The sequence below is a fragment of the Corticium candelabrum genome, chromosome 1 (genome assembly GCF_963422355.1).
Source record: "Corticium candelabrum chromosome 1, ooCorCand1.1, whole genome shotgun sequence".
Lineage (NCBI taxonomy): Eukaryota > Metazoa > Porifera > Homoscleromorpha > Homosclerophorida > Plakinidae > Corticium > Corticium candelabrum.
Window position 1 is genome coordinate 15,130,631 of NC_085085.1, and position 24,939 is coordinate 15,155,569.

The 24,939-nt window shown below is 39.9% G+C and overlaps 3 protein-coding genes across 5 annotated transcripts; all 3 read right to left on the minus strand.

Annotated features, from left to right (window-relative positions):
• Positions 1-253: 253 nt before the first annotated feature.
• LOC134189551 (uncharacterized) lies at positions 254-1,000 on the minus strand. The gene is made up of 2 exons (XM_062657862.1): positions 585-1,000; positions 254-515 (listed from the first exon to the last, which is right to left on the minus strand). Exons 1-2 carry the CDS (start codon positions 783-785, stop codon positions 405-407), a joined length of 312 nt encoding a protein of 103 aa, XP_062513846.1. The 5' UTR covers positions 786-1,000; the 3' UTR covers positions 254-404.
• A 1,073-nt stretch (positions 1,001-2,073) lies between these two features.
• Positions 2,074-9,918, minus strand: LOC134189520 (synaptic vesicle 2-related protein-like). 3 transcript variants are annotated; one of them, XM_062657820.1, is made up of 15 exons: positions 9,828-9,918; positions 9,663-9,751; positions 9,491-9,589; positions 5,654-5,725; positions 5,459-5,583; positions 5,173-5,236; positions 4,632-4,763; positions 4,151-4,438; positions 3,636-3,828; positions 3,123-3,215; positions 2,943-3,057; positions 2,798-2,879; positions 2,639-2,728; positions 2,463-2,576; positions 2,074-2,395 (listed from the first exon to the last, which is right to left on the minus strand). In XM_062657820.1, the coding sequence occupies exons 1-15, from the start codon at positions 9,904-9,906 to the stop codon at positions 2,378-2,380; spliced, it is 1,653 nt and encodes a 550-aa protein (XP_062513804.1). In that variant the 5' UTR covers positions 9,907-9,918; the 3' UTR covers positions 2,074-2,377. The 3 variants fall into 3 exon arrangements, 2 of the variants coding, with proteins under 2 accessions (XP_062513804.1, XP_062513811.1); XM_062657827.1 differs by having other exon boundaries at positions 9,835-9,912; XR_009971504.1 differs by lacking the exons at positions 2,074-2,395; positions 2,463-2,576 and having other exon boundaries at positions 2,694-2,728; positions 2,936-3,057.
• Positions 9,919-9,964: 46 nt separating this feature from the next.
• Positions 9,965-24,021, minus strand: LOC134184314 (citron Rho-interacting kinase-like). Its single transcript, XM_062651978.1, has 30 exons — positions 23,723-24,021; positions 22,941-23,116; positions 22,333-22,875; positions 22,001-22,160; positions 21,381-21,617; positions 20,746-21,031; positions 20,305-20,413; positions 20,189-20,242; positions 20,047-20,109; positions 19,928-19,981; positions 19,589-19,792; positions 18,168-18,224; positions 18,059-18,112; positions 17,713-17,901; positions 17,547-17,656; positions 16,488-17,067; positions 16,101-16,287; positions 15,812-16,028; positions 15,664-15,752; positions 15,413-15,608; positions 15,255-15,352; positions 13,762-13,994; positions 12,716-12,974; positions 12,002-12,138; positions 11,844-11,936; positions 11,380-11,491; positions 11,180-11,308; positions 11,039-11,119; positions 10,695-10,767; positions 9,965-10,637 (listed from the first exon to the last, which is right to left on the minus strand). The coding sequence occupies exons 1-30, from the start codon at positions 23,931-23,933 to the stop codon at positions 10,199-10,201; spliced, it is 5,430 nt and encodes a 1,809-aa protein (XP_062507962.1). The 5' UTR covers positions 23,934-24,021; the 3' UTR covers positions 9,965-10,198.
• Between the last annotated feature and the right edge of the window lie 918 nt (positions 24,022-24,939).

The window sequence follows — 24,939 nt, forward strand, 5'->3', positions numbered from 1 at the left end:
TTACCAAAAGTCTCCGACTCCTTCTTTCAATTAAATACCCTGCTTGTTTGTCAACTGTCTCACCTACTAATCTTTCTGTCTGTCTGTCTGAATCTTTGTCTGTCTCTCAGTTTGCGACTGTTTGCCTTTCAATACATTAATCTGTCTCAACATAGTTAGACTACCAAAAATGTTCGTCATGGCATGCATCGACAAGGGAACAGAACGAGAGTTGAACAAAAAGAAGTACAAAAACGAGCACAAGCCAAAACAATGCAGAACAGCTTCTGTAGTCTATTCTAGTAGCTATTATAAATTAACCATACAGTGCAAACAATACTCAAGCCGCACAAAAGTTGGACACTATAGACTATATACTCTCTATCATAGTTCATGCTTCAAGTGTGAGCTGTTTGCGCAAAGAATCAAAGAGCACCAGCCTTCTGTAGTTTATGTACCAACTGACCGCTGCTGTGGACAGCTTGTAGATCAGAGTTACCACCAATGCTTTCACCACCAATAAACACACGCGGAAACTAGAATGAACAAGCATGAACACAACACGATCAAGCATACTAAGAAATGTCTAACGTTAGACACAGTACCATTCGTTCTCCGGTAACCTCAGCTAAAATGTCCTTTATAATCTCTCCATCTTCTCTTTCGTCCAACTCGATCACCTCGAACTTGACGCCCAATTCGTTGAGCGTTTTCTTCGCCGAGGCGCAGTAACAACAAAAGGTCTGCGAAAAGACGACAACTTTGTTGTCTTTGATAATCGCGTGGACCGTTTCGCGCTTGGACATCTCGCAAAGTGTAATTCTAAGCTTGCCAAGGGTGCACAAACGGTTAAGTAGACCCGTATGCTAATCTTGTTTGCTCAACGTCATACACCATCATCATCATCGTCGCCGTCGTCGTCATCGTCGTCGTCTTTGTACATTAGTCATCATCATAACACACATGCACACCAACACGCATGCACACCAACACGCATGCATGTATGCACACAACTCCACAGTAACGCGCATTAACGCACGCTAACACCACGCAGAGCTCCAACACAAATGAAAAGGGGAGGGGATGGCGGTGTTACAGTGATATATGTTTTCCCGAGTTACAAGTTTCCCCGCACATATATTCCTAGTGTTTTGTGTGTCCCCGCACACATATATCACTGGACTGTCGACATCAAACATACGGCAAGAGCGCATGCTCCAACCATTCAAAATTTAATTTTTAATTTTTCAGATAATTGAAAGAGATTTTCATTGTTTTTCCTGTCATAGCTTTATTTAATTAATTAATAGATGCCAGAATTTATTGGAAACACGGCACTAGGTGTGTTTACCTAGTGTATGTAGTACAGTACAGTAGTTACGGTGGCCGGGAAGCAGCTAGCAAGCAGCTAGGAAGCAGCTAGCGTTGCATGCATACATGGCCCTGCAGCGAACATACCTGTATACATGTACCTACAATTCTGTCTATTCACCGTTAGTGTGAACTCGGAAGTGAGTAATGAAGTAGAGATCACACCAGGTGTGCTCATTAGAGCACTAAGAGCTGCTCCAGTTGGACCATTTTACAACAATTATCTCAAATGGTTTCAGTTGCCGATCCGTTGGTCTTACAAGATAATTGGATAATAACCATTGCTCCACCCGTTTGTCTTTGATATGCAAAAGTATTATTTTTTCGTTTCGTTTGCAGGAAGGGCTTAGATAATTTGATAAACAGAAATGCCAGACCTAGCGGTTTCTAACGATACCAAGATCATCGCGAAAGTCGAAAAAACAGCGGAGATATTGATGATTTTCAAAGTTCACATGTATGGGGAACAGACAGCCTGTGCAACAGACTAGAATACCAGCCCAGGGTTTGCACTTCCAGTGCTTTTCATTCATTCATTCCTAAGGTTTGTGTGCCAGAAGTTTTTGCTGCCTATATATATATCATGACATCAATATCAGCTGCGTGTGTCTAGAGGATTTTTATGTAGTTGTCTCCTTTTTCCTGCATGTAGCATATTTATTCAAGTGCACCGTGTTGCCATTATTGTTTGGCGTTGGTTAAAAAATTGTAGAAGTGATCATGTTAGACTGTACCTGCATGTGATCTTTACGTTTCAACGTTAGTGAAGAATTTTTGGCTCTATCACAACCTATTACAAGATGCCAATTTTGTGGTTTGTACGTAAACAACATGCTCCACAAATACCAAAATTTGCACTGCCTGCCATGTCATAGAATTCAACATGTGCATAAAATTTCAGCTCTGAAGTGTTCCTATCACAAGTCCTTAATTAATACATACTGTTATGAAATAGCACCTTCCTATTAAAACAGTACATCATAATAATCTAGTCATTTGACTCTTGAGCTGTTGATTTGCGCACCTATCACATATCAAGTGACTCCTAGACACAGTACAATGTTCTACCAGCAGCACATCAAAATGCCAGCACAAAGTAGATATCGTCTAACCTGAAGTGCTTTCCCTTTTGTTTCGTATGGCAACAGCAAACAACATATTCCACACACAAGGGCAACTCCTGCATACAAACCCTCAGCTCCTCTTACTGACTTTCTCAGCAGTACCTACATACAAATGACTGATTGCCATATAGTACAATTAATTAGACACAAACCCATAAACTCACTTCAGCAACAAATGGAGTAATCATTGCCCCTATTCGAGCCACCGAACTACAAAAGCCAAATCCTAGTCCTCTGATAGAAGTAGGGTATGCCTTGCATAAATAACAAAGTGCAGGAATTACTTCCAATCGTGCAACATCAAATTTTAGCAAGCTTGATACCTCAGGAGTGTAGACCATAACAGCTTGAAAGGCACCAGTAAGTACACCCCTGGCTCCAAAAATAAAAGCCAGCAACGCGAATCTGCAAATTAACCAAATTCAAATAAAAAGTGATACAATAATGAGTAGACAACTAACAAGTTACTTGTGTACTGGACAGATGTACATAAGGAGAAAAAACGGCACAGCTAGAAAGAACTCTACGGCCATCGTTTTCTTCCGACCAATCCTCTCAATAATTAACAAAGTTAGCAGCATACCTGAAACACCAATACAGAAGTCAGGCGATAACCTTACAACCAGATATACCAGGTAGTTTGTCAACCAGGAATCTCAGCTACGGTTGTCCACAGTAGCTGCATGTAATCATCAGTTTCCAAGTGAGTGCAATTTCCTTTTGAAGAGACCGGTGCAGAACCTAGCATATGGCCATAATCAATACAAGCACAATAACCACGACACACAGGAAACAACAACACACACACACACACACACACACACACACACACACACACACACACCTCCATATTAATTAATTTCAGTCAACAAATTATCTGCAAATTTCTACTAGTCAAACCGCAATAAGAAAGTCAATAGCAACATTTACAGTTGCCCAAATACCTTATTAGCAGCAATGACATAATTCTAGTCTTACACATACAAATCCTTCACTGTTGATTAATCAAAAGAACAATTTTCATTTCTCACTACTTACTGTGAAGTCTCGGCAACTAACAAGCTACAAGTCATGATCAACAAAAAACCAGACGACAACAAAACAAAAATAAACTGGTATACCCAACCATGCATGTACAAAATCAAACATATATATTCTCACCAATACATTGAAGTACATTGTTGCTACTGTTGCTACGCTCCTGCTGTTCTTTCAAGACATCCAACAACTCAGTTGATAAAAGAACTATACCATAGTAGCCAAAAGCAGCTCCTAACCAGATAACCCATAGCAATAGTGTTAAATGGCTTCTTTCAGTAGTTGAAAACAGATCATAAAAACGACCCCGAGTACCCTACATGTACATATAATGTTAGTACAGAGCAATGTGATTGTGATTGTACAATAAAGTAAATTGTCATGTGTTAAAAGTCAAGTGTTCAAGGCTACTGACTACACTGGTGCTGTAATTTGTCATACAGTATTTCAACCTGTAAACAACTGTTTAAAGACGAACACTGAACTGTCTGTCTTCCTATGTCTCTGTCCATTTATTTAGACTTGTTTGTCTGCTTGTTAGCCTTAAGCTTTCTATCAATCATTTGATAATCTGTCTATACTGCCCGCCTGTGTGTGTCGGTGACAATGTATAACAGTAGCTATTCTCAAAATCATACTTTCGATGATTCTAGTTGCATTGGTATCAGTTGAACTGTATCTGCATCTGAACTTTGCAGATCAACATTGCTGTCACTGCAGTAGCCATTTGACAAAGGTCCATTCACTTGATTCTGTGTTTCTTCAATGTCTTTTTTCAAAAACTCAATCCACTGCTTTTCTCGTTTAGATACAAGCTGTCCTGATGGCAGCTTACTTCCATTGTCTCGAGCTACCTGCTCGAGAACCTTATGAGCCTTTTCAGGATGGCCAGAACTGATGTAATAGAAAGGACTTTCGGGAACAAACTGTAAATGATTAAACCAGTCATGTCACACACACACACACACACACACACACACACACACACACACACACACACACACACACACACACACACACACACACACACACACACACACACACACACACACACACACACACAAGCACCACATCATACTTATATAAGCGCATTCAAGCTTAAGCATGCACGTACCTTACCATAAATGCTAGAAGATCAATAAACACCGGTACAGAAGTAAATCCAAGAAGCCAGTGCCAATCCAACTTTAAATGCCCAAGAACAAACAGAGCCAGTAGCACCTCAGAGATAGTCCCTACAGCCCAAAAAATCTACAAGAAGCCAATACATACATGTAGTAAGTCAAACTTCCTAGATAACACAACAATGTACAAATTCATTAATTAACTCGTAACAAGCATTACACTGGCCAGGTCTTACATTACATTACCCAATAACAGCATGCTTAAACAAATTGCCATGCTTGAACAGAAAGCCACTCTAAAGTACCTTTAAGAATTAATCAGATTGTTAGTAGCAGCTGGCCCCCTAATATCTCCTCCTAATATTGGAAGACCAACAATGCCACTGTGTACCCCGTTGTTTTCACAGTACTAGTAAGAACTTGTATAACTCAGATACTAAACACCAGTATTAGTATACAGTATACAAAATTTTATAACTTAATTATATAAATAATGTAGCATTATTTATTGTCAATCAGCTGAGTGCAGTCCTCACTTCCATTAGTACCAAACATATAGCTCGTCGCTTGGCAGGCAGAAACTCAGCATAATATGTGGCGCTGCACCAAATAACAAAACAAATTAATTAATCAACAATGATTTTAACTCATCAAGAAACAACACAAGCAACCTATTGTAACAAAAAATGATTTGACTATAACACAACTTAGAAGACAAACGTCAAAGTTACAAAGCAAGACACTGACTACAACCTTTAGTGAATAATAACAAAGTCGACGACAAACAAACAGATAAAACAAATACTGTAGCTATAGTCTTACGCTTGCATTGATCCAGAAATGCCAAATCCAACTACACATCTGAACAGCAGCAGTGTGACATAGTTGGGTGCAAAAGCACTGACAAGAGAAGAAACAGACACGCTGACACACACTAGTAACAATCCCTTTAAAACAGCAATCAATTAATATGCGATTCTGCTGTCACTGCATGTAATCTTGATAGTACAAACCCACCTTCCACCTGCCAAATTTGTCCATAAATTTTCCCCACAACCAAGAACCCCAAAACATGCCAAAGAAAACAACCTATACACAGAAACAGACTCAACAGTTGTTATCACACTCAGTGTTACCAACTTTTCCTAATTGATGTGTGAGAATGCACGGAATTAGAGTCACATAACACACTAACCAGAAAAGAAGAGGAAGCTTGTCTGGCTACGCGAGACAGAAGTTACGTTTTCCACATCTGCTGATGTGAAATCCCGGACATTCTTCGAGCAGTTATCGCCGCATTCTTGTGACAGAGTTTCCCCCTGCACAGCATTTCCCACCTTCTAGACTCCCTTGCGCTTTCAAATTCGTTCTGCACTAGAGAGAGGTAGGCCATGGGTATCTATCTACAAGCATGATTGGCTTGTCCCATTGCCTGCAGTTGCTTTCTAGAAATCCATTACAGTACTTTTTTTACTTAACTAAATAGAACTAAAGTTTTTATTAGCTAATAGAGATAGTGCGTTTGACGTCACAACCACGTGATATCCCGGAAGTCGCCATCTTAGGGGACAAGCGTATTAGCATGGTTTATAAAGTTGCTGTGTTTTTGGCTGCAACAATCGTAGATGTCAGGGCAGCAACATACGTTTTTATTCTACACCGGTTATACCAACCAGTCAGGGACCTGAAACGAGTCATCTGAGCAACAGACGACGGGCAGCGTGAATCTCCAGTGTAGACAGAAAGGACTGGAAGCCGTCGCAGCATTTGTGTGTTTGCTCTGAGCACTTTCTGTCTGGTAGAGCTGTCATTTCTAGTATGTTCTATAATAAAAGAGTAATCTATCTGAACGATTCTAGGAAAGCCATCCTTTGTGTATGACTCAACTAACCCTGACTGGGTACCATCTGCAAGGATGGGTTATGTTGCTACGAGCACTTCCAGTGAAGAGAGATTTGTTCGTCTCAAGAGAAGGTCTAGTACACCTAACAGCATACAATCATATACAACATCATGTCACTCCAATTCACGTCGGGAATGACTTCTGGCTCCTCCATCCACACTTGAGCCTCTGTTGTTGTATCTGTTTCTAGGCCTGCAGTTACAACTTTCTCCTCGCATCGCTTCTGCGATTCGACGGAGAGGCTTTTAAAATAAGGAGACTTCTGTTCCATAATGTCTATTCTAGGAATTCAAGACGAAGTTAGCTTTATCGCACTTGACCATCAGACTAAGAAATCACGTCAAACTCGCAAATTCACCAATAAAATTTGCTTTAAATCTTTTGCAATTAGTATACTATCGCCGTACTATCTAACACACAGTCAAACGTCCTTGAAATGTTGTACAAGCCGCCGTCGCAAAGAGATAGCCTCACAAGCCAGGCTCTTCTGCGCAGTTGCTGAGCTAATCGCATGTGAATCATACGGGGAGGAGGAGCTTTTACCAGAATTGCTCCAGTCAATTCTGGTAATCAATTCTGGTAATCAATACTGAAAATCAATTCCGGTAAAAGCTCCTCCTCCTCGTGTGATTCACATGCGTTTAGCTCAGCGATTGCATGGAAGAGCCTGGCTTGCGAGGCTAGCAAAGAGAGATACCTGCCAAGGACGGAAGCTATGGCAAGGAAAACAAGACAAAATTATGGCAAGCTGAACACAAACAAATACACTGGAATCACGTATGTCCACAAAAAATACACTGGCATTGCAAAAAATACACTAGAATTGCAAAAATACACTGGCATTGCAAAAAATACACTGGAATTGCAGAAAATACACTGGAAATTATTGCAAAAAAATACACTGGAGTTGCAAAAAATACACTGGAAATTATTGCAAAAAATACACTGAAATTGCAAAAAAATACACTGGAAATTATTGCAAAAAATACACTGGAATTCCAGTGTATTTTTGCAATTCCAGTGTATTTTTTTGCAATTCCAGTGTATTTTTTACAATTCCAGTGTATTTTTTTACAATTCCAGTGTATTTTTTGCAATTCCAGTGTATTTTTTGTGTTCTGCTTGCCATAATTTTGTGGTGTTTCGCTTGCCATACTTGCACCTAAAATGACGGCAAATACTAGCCTCGCCCCAGACGCAGTGTGGATTGCAGCCCCGCGTCTGGGGCGAGGCTAGGCAAATACGGGTGCTACAGGGAACGCCCACTCCCAACCCCCCACGCACTACCGTATTCGCCCGTAATAACGCCCATACCGAAATAACGCCCATGTCCTTATAGACGCCCGTGTGCGACAGGTCAGAACTTTCAGCCCGAAAGAACGCCCATGCCCAACTATACGCCTTTGCTCAAGTATAAGCCCAGGATGCGCATGCGCAGACAAAACAAAATGGGGTTCGCAGAACATTCCTCTCCGTCTGTGTGCGTTTGATGAGCTGGTGTCAGTGTTGAGTTAAAGTGCTTACCGCTAGACTCATGTCTTCGTTGCAATTACCAACCCTGATGCTCTTGACGGGCTTCAGGCCGACCATATATGTATAGTTTCTGCGTGTATGCTGATGCTCTAGGGATACCAGTACCTTTGATCTTGCAAATGGCTAATTGCAAGCATTTGTGGTATTTCTGTCTTCAAGTATCTAGATGATGACTGGCCAAACGACAGCATTTTGCGACCATGTGTACGCCTGGGACCAAAATAACGCCCATGCCCTAGTATATGCCCAGAAAAAGTGTTTCTTTTCTATACGCCCAGGGCGTTATTACGGGCGAATATGGTATCTATAGAGATGGTGCGTTTGACGTCACAATCACGTGATATCCCGGAAGTCGCCATCTTAGGGGGCAAGCGTACTAGCATGGCTACGAGTTGCTGTTTTCGGCTGCCACGATCGTAGAATTCAGGGCAGCAACATACGTTTTTAGTCTATACCGGCTATACCAACCAGTCAAGGACCTGAAACGCGTCATTTGAGCAACAAACAACGGGCAGCGTGGAGCCTAGTCAGAAAGGACTGGAAGCCGTCGCAGCATTCGCGTGTTTGCTCTGAGCACTTTCTGTCTGGTAGAGCCGTCATTTCTAGTATGTTCTGTACTAAAAGAGTAATCTATGCTACTCTGAATAATTCTAGGAAAGCCATTCTTTGTGTATGACTCAACTAGTCCTGACTGGGTACCATCTGCAAGGATGGGTTAGGTTGCTACGATCACTTCCAGTAGAGAGAGATTTGTTCGTCTCAAGAAAGGTCTAGTACACCTAACAGCATACAATCACATACAACATCATGTCACTCCAATTCATGTCGGGAATACTTCTTGCTTCTCCGTCCACAGTTGGGCCTCCGTTCTACCTGTTTTTAGGCCCGCAGGTACAACTTTCTCCTCGTATCGCTTCTGCGATTCGTCGGAGAGGCTTTCAGACTTTTTTTTTCCATAATCTCTATTCTAAGAATTAGCTTTATCGCACTCGACCATCAGACTACGAAATCACGTCAAACTCGCGAATTCACGGATAAAATTTGGTTTAAATCTCGCAATTAGTATACTGTCGCCGTACTATCTAACACACAGTTGAACGTCCTTGAAATGTTGTACAAGCCGCCGTCGCAAACAGAGATACCTGCGGAGGACAGAAACTTGCCCCTTAAAATGGCGGCAAATACGGGTACTACAGGGAACGCCTACTCCTCGCCCCTGCACGCACTATCTCTATTGTACATGAAGGTGGTCTCGAGGTCAAGCACGCGCCCGCATAGGCAAACTTCCGCTTTCCTTATCTTCCGGCGCTAGACAATTCTTAATTAATTTTTTAGTGAGTCGGACTCGCAGTAGATGCACAGGCTGATAGGACGTAGCCTAGAATTATAATTAGAGATAGAAAAGTCAATGACTTTACCGTTGTGATAAGACTCTCCTGCCATGATTCTAGGCCATACTCACACCGTGCTTCAACGGCAAGAATGGATAGGACCATAATCTCCATTGCATCCACAACCTGTTACAATTACAAACCACATCCAACTAGTCGACGTCATCGATATCTACACAACGACTTCGTTTCATTCTACCCAAATTAGACCGGCAAAGACAGAAAGCTTGATCTGGAACCAACCAAATCCACATGCTTCAATGGCATCTTCGACAGTGAACACTTCATCTAGACGAAATCAGTGATTACCACCCCACATGTACGTACATAGACTAGACGCCTACAGCGATAAAAGCAGACTCACTGCTCACTTTGAATTCTACATGTTCCCCTTCTACTTCGTCTTCGTCTTTAGTAGAGAGACGCGTCAGCTTTACATCCATCTAGAAAACCGCAAGACTAATAGTCACGTGACTAAGAATAACTAATTAGAAGCGGAAGTGCAAACAATGCTGTATTTGCTTAGGTCTGTAAGTACATGTCTAAAACAACTGACAGCTATCATGTCGTCCGAACGCATAAAGACGACATCTCAGATTGTTGATTTGCAAGTCCATCATAAAATTAGAATTAAAAGCATTAGAACTCCCATTGTGTTCATATCATACTTTTGCTGCACCAACCCATACACAGACTCACACGCACAAGAATAAAATCACTATCACTACCAATTGTTCATGACATGCCCATCTGTGACTCTCTGAATCTCTTAGGACTAGGTGTATCACTTGCTGCAGACATAAGCGAGTCAGAAAGAACATCAGATATATTGACTGCTAACTTTTCTGAAAGTTCAGCAACCGGTGCAGATGAAATAAGACAAGCAGCATCTCCAACCTCTTCTTTCATGTGAGTAAGTCGTGTGTCATGTTTTGGCCCATTCACTACTGCTAGTGGTGTGAAGCAATCAAGTGGACGAGCTCTCTTTGGAGACATGACTCTGCTTGCTGATGACAAGTCACTCATCTTAACATTGTCTACACTGGGTTGATATTCAAATATGTCTGTCTGGTCAGGAGATGTTGAGCCAATAAAGAGGTGCTCATTGTCAGTCACGCTTGTAGAAGACGAGAGTAAACGAGGTCTCGTGATTTCTATGTTAAGAGGAATGCGTCTAAAAACAAAATTCATAAAGAAAAATAGAACTGAAAAAGACCCATTGTCATCTAACTTCTTTTGTGCTTTCAAATTGATCACTTCGGCAGAATTAAGATAGCTTATAAAAAGATGTGGTGCTCTGTATGCTAAAAAACAAACACAAGTGTTTGTTAATACCCATGTTAACTTAAACCATATGCATAAACACTAATACTTTACATAGTTAATTAAAACTCTTCAAATAAACAGACTAATTCAAATCAACAAATTCAAGGGTTAGACTTTACCACACACGCACACGCACACACACACACACACACACACACACACACACACACACAAACACGCACAACACACACACACACACACACACACACACACACACACACACACACACACACACACACACACACTTACCAAATGCGATCGGCATCTTAGACCATATAAGGGTGTTTTGCTTTGTTCTCTTTCCATGTTGATCAACAAAAATGCCGGATTCTACGCAGGTAACACATAAAAATCATAAGAACAGTTATAAACTAACATCAATTAAATTACCAGAAAAGCAGAGTAAAATATCTAAACTGCCATCAGACAAAACAGCTTCAGATACTGTAGAAACAGCCAGTGCAGTAACAGGAAAGTTACTTTCAGACACAGTAGCAGACAACACACTGGCCGCAAAGTCTACACATTATAATAGGCCATAATAAAGCACAATATCAACAAGTATTGAAGTCAATCCAATTTAAAATTACCTTCAATGTGCAAAGTCTTTGGATTGAGTATGCAGTACTTTTCAGTCGTCACGATAAAGACTGTTCCAGTGAATGAGACAGCTCCAACAACATGCTTACCACAGTTGAAGTCCTAAAAAGTGAAATGGTCATAAGCAGCCAATAAAATCTTTACTGTACAGTAGCTGCAATAAAATTAAAAGTATTGCTAATTTTTTATAAATTGGATAATCATGCTTGACAGCCATAACTTAGTTACCTGTAACTAAGCATTAATAGTACATCTCAGCTTCAATATAATTGTAATCCTAAATGTTCTAATAGTAACACATCATATATAGCACTCCAAGATGAAGTCAGAAAAACAACGATTGTATATTACTGCAAGGTAAACATACGTTGATTAATATTGTCATGATTATAGTCAATATTGCAGTTTATGGGCTACATGGCTTTTTAATTCTACGTTTAAAAGTAAAACATACCTTAAGCAAACAAAACTTATCCTTATCCTCTAAGTATGTCAGCAGACGAATTTTGCCGAGGAGGACAGCCAATAGGTAGATCTTTCCATCAACCTGATTACATACAGAATGACATTATAGTGACAACACTCAAAATTTTTTTTCTAAAAGTGTCAAACTTTGCCAGAGCAAAACAGACTGCAGCTGTTTGAGTCGTTCACTTTGTTGAAAGATATGGCAGGAGGAGGACTTCCAGAACCACAGACTGATGATTTGATATCGTTCATATGCACACTGACTAAAGCACCTTTATTGCCTAAACAAACAATCTATAGAATCAACTAGATTAGATTTAGTTCACTATGTATGATAGTGTAGCATTATAAGCATACATTCAATCATTGAAACCATGTATGCAATCTCACACTTAGAAGTTTCTATGAGTTCAGTGCTCTCAGCTCACAATGCCTTATATTTTACTTACTGTTTTACAATTTGGCATCATGCAGTCTCATTTAACAAAGTATACTTAAAACTATACATTTAGTCTGTCTCATAGCACTAGAGGGTCTAGCTGGTACAAAGCTAGATGCAAGTAGATATCAGTTAATTAAATGCTATCCTTACTTACAGTTAAAAAGAATTTTGGAACAGCAAATTTGCAAATGCCAAATCTCACTGTTTATAATCATTTTATTATAACAATTCAATAATTCAATTGTAGCGTATGAAACTGATGCAACTAAAACAGAAAACATTTGTAACTCCATCTCTTCCGATGTAAGTAAAGATGCATGTCTAACAGACTTGAAAAGTACTTTGAACTCCATAACCTCCACTCCAAACTACATTATCTGTCTAGACACAATTGTTATTTAATTACTGTCAATTACCTGTTATCATTACGATTAAGTCAGTAGTTGGAATTGTTTCCATTTGTTGTACACTTCCAATTCCCGGCATTTGCTGTAATGCTCTGGAAGACTGGGTTGCTTTCCTTACCATCCGACCAGACTTAGGCATTGACTGAGTGTGCAATACAAAGAAGCCTTCTCCAGCTCCAAGTAACATAATGTTGTCATTGAATGGAAGACAGCAATTTATGTCAAGCGCGTAAGAGTGTTCCAAGGTAGCAACAAACTTGAGACAAGTCTAAACAGTAATTAATTACATAAGATATACAGTGCAAAAAACATTACAAATGTCATTCTTGTTAATCAGTGATAATTAATTAAGCGAGTGCTAAATCAAAGTCACTGTACATCTGCAAGATGATGTAAACTGGCTCGATGCCTAATTCCTAGTGAACACTGACCACAAGCCTAGCTAAACAACAATGCCTCCATATTAAATTTTTAAAAAGTTAATGAATGTTTGTCACCAAATTTAGATTTATTACATTGGTAGTATTTCTACACTCTTCATTTTGGTTCTAAATGTATACATATAGCTAGTTTGAATTCATATAATATTATATAAAAACTTCCACTGGTACACATGGCTGTGACAGTCTGGGGCTATGGCATTATTGAAATTTGAACTCCTGTCTGCCAATTTTTAAAAACCCAGTTAGAATTAGGTTAGCAAACAATATTCATGGTTAGTCATCTGGTATGTGAAGTATGAGTGTACTGCATATAACTCGACAGCATACTTGTATAACCAGATACCCTTGAATTTCTTACCAATGGCATGGAAGTTCCGAGGCAAATTAACATGCATTTAGCAATTAGCGCGCGTTATTGTACCACACCCATTAGCGTGCGAAATGCCTATTCACATTAGCAAACATGCTATAACCCGAGTACAATACACTAATCTAAAGACACAGCATTACCAATACTGTACAAATGTACGACGACAAATAACAATGCAAAAAACTAACATCTTATGCTCAAGAAACGACTACATATTATTGTCCTGTTGATGCAGCACTGACTTGGTTTACTTTCGCAGTCTTCAGAATCTGTTTGAGTGACTGTATCCATTGCTGTTTCTCATTGGATAAACAGTAAACAATCTGTGTCGGCCAGCAATGCATTGGTTGTGGCAGATGAATGGCAAAAACAAAAGGAATGTCAGTTTTAGCCGCATCAGGTAGATCCAAACAAGCAACAGTCGACTGTAATGTTGCATTAGTCAGATTTAAGATCTCACGATCTCCACCATCACCTACATAAAAGTCCATAGTTACATTACCCAAATATTATTTATTGCTAAATGCATTCATCAGCACATACAATCTATACAATAAACTTAGAATGTGCTAACATGACGGTGTCCTTCATGAAAGTTGCCTTATTCTATATAAATAATCCGACAGGAAAGTTGCATCATTAGTGTCGGCTGATGCAGTCATGGAAGTTGTATCATTCTCTATTCAATATGCGTGAAATTTTCCACGCATTTCAGCAAGTACGTAAGTATTACAGTGAGCTGCATTTGCACTTGTACATACTTGTTTTGTTGTCATTGTTATAGCTATTACGCCTTAGTGTGCAGTGTGTGTGTGTGTGTGTGTGTGTGTGTGTGTGTGTGTGTGTGTGTGTGTGTGTGTGTAGTCTCGCATAGCCAGACCCTTTTTCTGCGTCATACATGTCCTTCAGCAAAAATAGGGTCTAGAGCGGTTGCTTTGAAGTCGTTGTGTTGTCGCTTGTAACATAAACAGACAACTAAAGACCGGATGAGTATGGCACTACTCAGTACTAAATATAAATAATGGTTACTTATCTCTTATCTACACTGGCTGGAATTTCCTTCTCTTTGTCTTCTTGCAAATTGTGTTGTCATGTGAGCGATGCAGTCATGTCTCTGCAAATGTGTAACTTCTATGTGTACTTACACAGCACTCGGGGCGTCGGCGACAGCCTAGACGTAACTTAATTAATTACTGGTGTTGATCAATCACCCTGTTTGCCCTGTCTGCCCAAGCTGTTGTTTGTGTTCTTATGCTCGTGTTTTGTCGTCTCATGCTAGCTAGAGGTCGGCCCAGAGACGTGTAGAGTGCGCTCACTGGGTAGTCAGTGGCCATAGAAACAACGGACGTTCCAGTGTGAAGACGTTTGATTCTTGCTGTCACTGGATAGGAAGTAAAAGCAATTTATGGACGTCGACGCCCGAGTGCTGTGTAATTACACATAGAAGTTACACATTCGCAGAGACATGACTGTGTCGCTCACATGACTACACAATTCGCAAGGAGACAGAAATTCTAGCCAGCGTAGATAAGAGATAAGTAATCACTAAGTACTGAGTAGTGCCATGCTCATCCAGTCTTTAGTTGTCCGTTTATCGTACAAGCAGCAACAGAACGACTTGAAAGCAACCGCACCAGACCCTGTGTGTGTGTGTGTGTGTGTGTGTGTGTGTGTGTGTGTGTGTGTGTGTGTGTGTGTGTGTGTGTGTGTGTACACGTGCTAATAAACTACTTACAGTTTTCAGCATCTTCCTTGTTTTGTAGAATCAATGACTTGTCACTCAACACAGCCCATTGTTGTTCCCATCCACACTTCATCCCTTTATACCTGAACCTACATTTCACAACCCCTTCATAAATCCACAAATTCCATCACACCTGTAGCTCAACCAACCTCAGCAATTTGAGCCAGCCCTGCATTTTACCCTTCCGTGAACTACAGGCAGACCAGCAAGACTGAGAGGTCACTGACGGTGACAACTCGACCGGTTTCAAAGACTCTGTGACATAGTGATCAACAAGAGCTGAAGGAAGACCACAAGTAGCAGGCAGCGACGGTGCACATTTGGTGTGACATATCACCTTGCAATCTAAATCAATATCAGTTAAGATATCTCTCTTCCAACAAATACTGCAATGGTTTACGAGTGCATTTAGCCACATGTTTTCCAAAATGCACAGTAGAGCGACACAATGAGCACTTCATGGTTCTCATTGCTCGACATGTTGAAAACCTAACAAACACACGACCACCAATCAGATCCCTCCTTCAACAATAGAACAATGACAACACCTGTGAGGTATGTTATGATGCATTCTTTCTTTCATCTGCGATGCTGGCTTGGTCTCTTGCTTTCCAGCTACTGACAAGCTTTGGTTTGTAGAGATGAGAGTGGCCCTAGGACTTGATTGATTCCCTGGTGATTGCTGTAAAGCATTAAGGACAATACTGCTAACAGCCGGATTTGCTTTCTTGGTTGATATCATTTCCATAGACTCAAAACTTATAACTACAGCCATAAGAAATAGAAATTCACTAAGCTTGATCTAGATATTATAAATGCTATGTGATGAGTCACAACCATTATTTGTGTCTCCTATTGTCTCTGTTTGAGACGCAAGTGCCTGGCCCTCAGACGGTGGTTTCTCTTCACTCATTTGTAGATCATTTTGTCTCACTGCTTCCTGAAGCTGCTTCCATTCTTTCGTCTGAGTTTGAGGGTCACGAGAACGCTTAAACATTTTTTTGCCTGCCTGGGTTGCTGCCATCTGCGAAAACACAGCAGATGAGCACTTTGAATTATGTAATTGGTTAATGGGTACCAAATTAGAGATTAAATAAATTATAATTATATACTGTCTTAAGCTTTATAAAAGATTTTATGACATCTAATAAATCTGCTTGGCATCTGGCATCTGTTCGTATGTCTGTCTGTTACATTATTAATGGACCAATCCATTTTCCAAACCTTTTTCTTCCAAGAAGGCTTTGTTGCTGAGCTATCTGACTGCAGAAGGCTAATCAGTTTTGCTTGCTGAGCTTGTGTTGTTTCCATTCTAATTTTCTCATCATTGTGGCTGACAGACAATGCACTCAACTGTGTCATCACATTGTCTCTCTCTGTACTGACACCCTCAATCTCTTGTCGAACTGACTCCAATTCTCGATGCAATTTCATATTTGTGGCTTTTATAAATCCAATCTCACGATTTAACTTTGAAATTTGACGACGTTGTTGTTGCTGCTCTTTGTCTTCCGCTTCCAGTCGATCCTCCAAGCATTTCACATTGACCTCACTCAAAGCATGTGCTCTTTCAGCTTCTTTCAGTTGGTCTGATAATTTTTCTATTTCCAGTCGCATTTTGGCTGCTTGCTCTTGAAGATTAGAGATGTCCTCATTGTGAGCTTCCTCTGCTTCTTTTAGCAGTTCACCTGCCTTTGATACTCTTTCTTCTGCCTTTTGTCGTGCCAATTTTTCATAGTTGTGCTGTTGTTTAGATGCCGCAAGCTGCTGTGTGAGACTGTCGACTTCACTCTTGAGAGACTCACTAACAACCAACAAGGCAGTTAAGCCTTTATGTTATTGCTTAGCTTAGAACACTTGCAAATCAATAACCAGGTGGACAAAAAGACAAAAATTAAAACCACCTCATTGCAAGTAGACAAGTCAGCATTGTTTCAGCTCTAAAAAAGCTTTAAAACCACCTCATTGCAATATCAATTAACTGACTTTGCCTACTCATAATGTGGTGTTTCAATTTTTATGAATTACTTGCCAATCACATTAATTATCTACATGCAGAACAGACAATGTTTTTCATTCTCGTTTCATACAAACATACCTACAGACAAAAACAGACAGACAAACAAAAGACAAATACTCAAACAGACAAACACAAACAGCAGACAAACAGGCAGACAGACAGACAGACAGAATTAAACCCAACAGAAAAATAAGAGTTAGACTATAAACTACACAAAAAACAACCTAGCCACTATAGTTATGTGTACTATAGTTTCCAAATACCTTGTTTTGACCAAGTTTTCTTCCTTCTCATCGAACCCATCCATAGCCACTTCAAGGTCCTCTACTTGAGTCTCCAGTGCAGTACACCTTTCCTTTAGTACACTGATGGTCTACACACACACAAACTTTATTGTCCAAATAAAATTGCACACTGTACAAAACTCACTTCCATGTATGTCTCCAGTTGAGATTTTCTGTTTTCAAGCACAGCTTTTAGATCAACATTAGTTTCTCGAAGACAACGTATTTCTTTCTCATGGTCAACTAAAGCTGCAGTTAGAGCTTTGTTTGCCTCCCACAGATCAGCACACTCCTGAGTTTTCCTTGTAAGCTGAGGCTTCAACTCATCAACTTTCTGTGATACAGAAAAATAAACCAATTTCTAAATGTTGAAGTCACTTGATGTATCAAACTAATCTATTAGTTTAGACTACATTATGTGACCATTTCCCATTGGTTACACAATCTTTGCAAACCTGGCATCATGCAGGCTACAACTGTAAATCGATTACCTCTGCTTGTTCTCTCAATGTCTGAAGTTGTTTTTCGGCAGATTTCTGAGATTCCTGTATGAAAAGAATATAATCAGTGTATACAAGAAATGATCAGTAAACCAAATACCTCAACAAGTGCCAGCTTTTCCTTATATCTCTTAATTTGAAAGTTGCTGGAAGTTGTCTGAAATAAATAAGTAAAATTTTATAATAAAATAATCGACATATGGTGTAAATACAAAAAGTAATTAATTAATGGTGCCTTGAAATACAACAATCAAAGAAGCTCTGGCACACACTAGAATGGTGATTTGAAGGAATTTCCATTTTTCATTTAGTAAAGCTGTCATTCCTTTAGCTGTAATGTATTTTCTCTTAGTACTGTTATAGTTTGCATGTACCAGTGCTCAAAATTACTGCTGGTCATCAGGCAATGGCCGATCATATTTGGATAATGACCTGTGATAATTGCTAATTACTGGTCAACTTTTGTAGGTCATTAATTAGTGATGAGAAGAGCTATCCCAGCTCTATGAACAGCCAATTAAGTGTATAGCTAGTCTACATAGCTATGTGAGCTTATATGTTAGCTATGTACATCATTTAGCACCGCCCAACTTTTACCTTATTTGTCAGGCCTCAATCATGTCTGCGAGAGGAACAGCCCTGCATGTTTATCTAAGTCTCGTGAAAGGACCGTTTAGCTATTGTTGTGTTACTATGAATGCCATAACATCTCTAGTGAATTATGATACAATCAGTTAAGTGAGGAAACTGAACTTGAAAATTTTGATTCAAGCGCTGCTGTACAGTTATGGTGGTCAGACTGTTCAAGAACTCGTCATGAAAGTCATCCCCAAAAAAGAAAAATTGAATGCAGCAGCAGCAGCAGCGAGACCATCCATCAACAACAAGACACTTCAGCGATCAATGAGGCAACTGAAACAATATGTGAGGCAGAGCAGTCGGTATCTCTGGATGATTGGGACTCTTGGATCTTGAATGATGAGTGAAATACGGTCACAGTACCACAACTTGCATCGTCACGCTACCACAACTTGCATCGTCACATGCACTAGCACAACTTGCATGATGTCAGAATAGCATCTCAGATCTGTAGTAACTAGTTATGTTCAAACAAATATGCTTATAGTGTGGTGTTAGAGTAAATTGCTTAATTTGATGTAAAACTGTAACATTATAAAGGAAAGCAGTTCATGGTTTGCTATGTTTTGTTAGTTACTGCAATTTTAGATGCTTTCATGTTGTAAACTAATGCCTTCTTCCTTAGTAATATGTGTATTCAACTGACTCTTGTTTCTTGGTTTTTGATTGCTAATTAAATTAGATGACCAGTAAAAAATTTGAATGACCGGCTAACTTCTGGCATTACCGGCCATACGGCCAACTAACTTTGAAAACTAATTTTGAGCACTGTGTACTGTATGCATAACTTAAACACAGGCACTGTGTTGGCTAATTAAACTCTTCATGCAATACAGTCCAACTATGCACACAATAAGTTTTAGTTAGCTCTCTCCATCTCACCTTTCTCTCCGACTCATCTCTCAATTCATGTAGCTCTTTCTCCAGTAATTGCTGCTGATTGACAGCCTGTTGTACTTCTTTGCTCAACAGCGAGCTGCTAGCTTGACTAGAATCTTGGTATGCGCTTAGTTGCTTTTGCAGCTTTGACTTTAACTTTTCAGTTGACGAGCGACGTTCAACGGCAAGGTTAAGATCTGATGTCATCTAAATAAAAAGACATTGAGCTTAGAGACGAATGAAAAATTGTTAACAAACATGCATTCAAATAGACAAACTAATATGGACAAGGAGGAAGACCAACAAACAAACAAACAGACAGACAAACAAACGAGTTTTTACAGTGACAACTTTTGACTGCAATTCCAAAATCTTTGTCTCTGACTCTGTTTTCCCCTAAGCATAATAGATAAACTTTCGGTCAAACTTCTGTTCGAAGAAACCAATTATATCTTACCAACCTTTCTAAGTTCCTTTAATTCAGCTTCTAGCTGGCCACCACTCTTTGTGCTTTCCTCCTTCAACTGCACAGCAAACACAAAAGTCACACACCACATAACCTCTTAAACTAGAACCATCTGTGTTAAACCTAATTTTGTTTACCTTTTTGTACTTTGCATAAACATGAGCAGCTTTGCTCTTGATCTTCTCTTGGTTCTAGGTAATTAGAGTCAAGCTAGCACACAAAAGCAACTAATACTGACTTGATTTCCTAGTACCTTCTGACTAGTGGAAAGTTCAGATTTCAGACAGCAGCATCGTTTCATGGTAGCTTCCAGATCCATCTCAAGTTGAATAGCAATCTGTTTCTGCTCTTCTAAAGCTGCTCTAAAAGTTATTAAAATAAGTTGGCAATTAATCCCAAGACATTTAGAAATAGAGAAAAACCAACATAAGCAATGAGATACTGTCCGTCTTACATATAACATCATGATTAGACAACAGACACATCTTGTCCACTATTACTGCTAATTGCGTGTTCCTTCCACTGTGGGGTTAACACACTATGCTATCTGCATATGTGCAAAATGGTGTAATCAAGCAAGAATGCACAATTAGTTGTACATGCATGACTTCAACATTATATTCAATAGTAAAGTATTGGTGACTCAAGGCAACTGTGCCGCTGACATAAATTCAGTACTGTAGCTTATACTTACTTTGCTTCATCCTCTTTCAGTTCCATCAACTGCTTGTTTTGCTGTCTTACATCATCCACCAACTTCATTGCTTTCTCATCAGATTTGTGCCAGTCTGCTTGTTCTCTGTTCAAACGTCGAGTTAGCTCCTTCACATCAGCCTCAAACAGTGCCCTTTCCTTTTCCACAACATTCTTCTCTCTTCTAGTTGCCTCTAGAAGGCCAGACTTCTCTTCTAGTTCTTTATGTAGTGCAGCGACTTGAGCTTGAAGTTCATGTTGTTCCGCTGATTCAAACTTGACTTCTTCTACATCAACAACATAGTGAGATGAAAGAGTATAAATCTATAGTGTAATCTAATAACATATCTAACATTATCTTATTATCATTCAGTACAGATACATTCATTACATACACATGCTCAACCGGTAACTAATTTTCAGCCTAATTATTTCACTTTATTGGTTATCTATAAAGATGATATCATTTGAAATATCAAGTAGACATATACCAATAAATGTATGCATCAAAATAACCATCCTAAACATAACTGCAAAATTGCTTGTTATATTATTCTAATTTTTTAAAATTTAATTAAAGTAATTTTTACTTACGTACTGTATGTCTAGTGCTAGCAAACACAAAGTAGAGCAAACCTTTCTGTACTGCATTGCATTCATTAATCTTGTTTAATTCATCGCTTCCCAGATTTGAAAGAGTCCTAGAGAATGTAAACCCAACAAATGGCAAATCTTTTCCAGAGAATCCCCGATTCGCCTCGATTCTCATTTTCTGCTCTATCAAACGTCCTGGGTCTGGTCCTTTTGACTCCAACTCTTCAAAGTTTGAAGTGTCGTCAATACTCTTGATTGTGGGTACATATGGAGGAATAGCTACAACATCAGAAAGCAATTACTCAGTAGAGAAACAAAGGAATACTGTTCAGATCTAATTGTAGCTCACATGTTATATAGAATTGCAAATTACCTTTAAAATACTTTTAAAATCAGTAATACAAAATAAGCAAATAGATGGGCAGACCAATGACTCTGAAGCAGTATGATTAACATTGTTGACAAACAAGGACACGACTAAGACTTCAATTGACGACAAACTTGTACTGTCACCCAGTACATTAGCCATGCATTCCATTGTCATGTGATTCATACACAGTTATATTGGATAGAATGTCTCTACTTTGAGTATTGACTATTGACTACACATGTACATGCAAAATCATTCCAATGTGTTGAACTGATTCTTATGTGATTCTTACTGTTGAGAAGAGTCTCAAAGTTTATTTCTGCAAAGAACGAGTGTGAACGAATCCTTGCTACATCAAGTCTCTCATCCTCATCACAAAGTAAATTCCTGATGAGATCTTTTGCGGCGTCAGACACATCCTCCTCACAGACTTCAGGAAATTTTAACGTGCTCTGTAAAGCATCAATTAAAAATGTATCTAAAACACTAACAGGTAACCTGGGAAACAAAAATACAAACAGACAAACAAACAGCTAAACAGACAAACAAACAGCTAAACAAACAAACAACAAACATACTGACAGACAAATGCTTACAATATAATGTCATACAACAAAAACTCACTTTGTGATTAACAATATTATTGTATGTGATTGCTATGCTGTCATCTGTAAATGGTGTTTGGCCAAACAACATCTCATACCCACAAATGCCAAAAGACCACCAATCACACTTGACACCATATGAGCGACCAGATCCGTTGATGCAAGACAAGACTTCAGGAGAAATATAATCCGGTGTGCCCACAGGCATTTTGGACGTAACACTTCGTGAGTTCAGACTAAGGTGAGCAGATGATCCAAAGTCGGCAAGCTTGATGTGTCCTGACGCACTGATCAACACATTGTCTGGCTTGATGTCTCTGTGGACATATCCAGAGGAGTGAAGACAGTCAATTGCCATCGCCATCTCAGAAAGGTAAAACTTAGCCACTTTCTCTTCAAATATCTCATCATATTTGGACAACAAAGTGAGAAGATCTCCACCTGGATGATACTCCATCACTAAATAGAGAAACTCAGAGTCCTGAAATCCATAATGAAGAGCTGTGATCCATTCACTATGAACATTAGCCATGATGTCTCGTTCTTCTTCAAAAAATGCCGTCTAAACAAAGAGGTGACACATAACATAATACACGATATTTTGTATTTTACATTATTTTTGCTTACATTTTCTTGAGCCAACATGTCGGATTTTCTGAGAGTTTTCATGGCATACACATCGCTGGTGTGTTTTTCCCGTACCACATGAACCTCTCCAAACTGTCCTCGGCCAATAGTCCTTACAACATCAAAGTCATTCTTCGAAAGGCAAAGATCATGCAGTTGCTTGGCCACAGCGTCATCTAAATGAAGGTTTACTCAAGAAACTAAACAAATATTTGCCTAATGTGTTTTTAATATTTGTGTTGCATGCTAGCTTTAACGTTTGACTTAATATTTAAAAACTGTTAGAAAATTATTAATTAATTAAAATATTTCTTAATTAAAATACAAATCCACTACATGTAACGACGTAGCTGTTCTAGTTTCACCAACAGACTTGCTGAAACAGACCGTGTGTGTGTGTGTGTGTGTGTGTGTGTGTGTGTGTGTGTGTGTGTGTGTGTGTGTCCGTGCGCGCGCGCGTGTGTGCGCTCGCGCCGCGCGTGAGGATGTGACTTCCTTTATTCCCTAACGTCGAATATTCAAATCTAAAGCTGGATTTACAATATGCGAACGCTTGAGCGTCGCGTCGTACAAATGGGTCGACGCGAAGCACGAGCAAGCTGGGGTTCTGGCAAAGTTCTGCCAGTAGAAATTCGAAGCGCGAGTGGTCAGTTCAAGAATTCATGCAGCGACGTTTACGGCGCATGGAAACGCGACGCGTGCTACTCCCACGCAAGACGCGACGCTCGAGCGTACATATTGTAAATATCATGTTCTAGTCTGATTTCTATGTGTGAATTTACATTTACGAGTGAACGAAGAGGCTTCCTTGATTGCTCTTTTTGACACATCGCTGTTCAACTCGTCATGTAACAAAAGAAAGGTGTCCAAGAGGGTCTCCCTGTTGCCTCTTTCCGATATTTCGCTAGCGCCGTCGTCACAACCGACAAAAAAACGGTGAAGAAGAAGACTCCTACTGCTAGCGCTGGTAGAATTGTGCTCCATTTCTTCCATAGTCCGGCACGTCACAAAGAAAAGTAGAGAAGTAACAAAACGCTCAGTGTGTGCCGCGAAGCGTTTGAACTAATCGATACGAACAGTGGACCAATCAACGCACACTCATAATGACATCATCAGCGACGTCCCGTATTGGATTTACGCTTGGCGCATGTTATGTGTTATGTGAACTCAGCGGCATGATCTGGTTCAGAGCACCTTCAACTATTGTATTAACAGTGCAGAAATCAAAACAATGTATCTTAGCAACAAATTGACGACGCAGAGTTAACTAATAACCTCAGGCGTGGAAGGGTGTACGGCACGCGGTGGCGTAGGCAACGACGCGCGCTATGGCTAGATTGTTATTGCCGAGCGTAGCGGGGCTTCTAATCCGGGTCGCAAAACAGAAATGGGCGTGGTCCTATATGGATTTCCATCAAGCTTTTGGTTTACACACACACACACACACACACACACACACACACACACACACACACACACACACACACACACACACACACACACACACACACACACACACACACACACACACACACACACACACACACACACACACACACACACACACACACACACATACACACACACACCACACACCACACACACACACACACACACACACACACACACACACACACACACACACACACACACACACACACACACACACACACACTGTATACGTATATGTGTGTGTACACACAAATCTCACATTTCTCCTCCCCACGACCACGTATCATGATAGGACCTACCTTAAAAAATCGTTTCCGTGTCCGACTACAGATGAGTCTAAGAACGATTCGTGCAAGTGACCAAATCGCGAAGAAAATGGTTCCTGAACTTCCGTCGCCCCATCCTTTTGTATTGTAGCTAGGGACTGTGCGTACTTGACAACCAAGAAACACCTTCAGGAGTTGAATGCCACCTACAGTCAACTATTCACACGTCCCATACTACAATCAATCCTTTACTACACTGTGCTGCATCTAACACTGTTGAT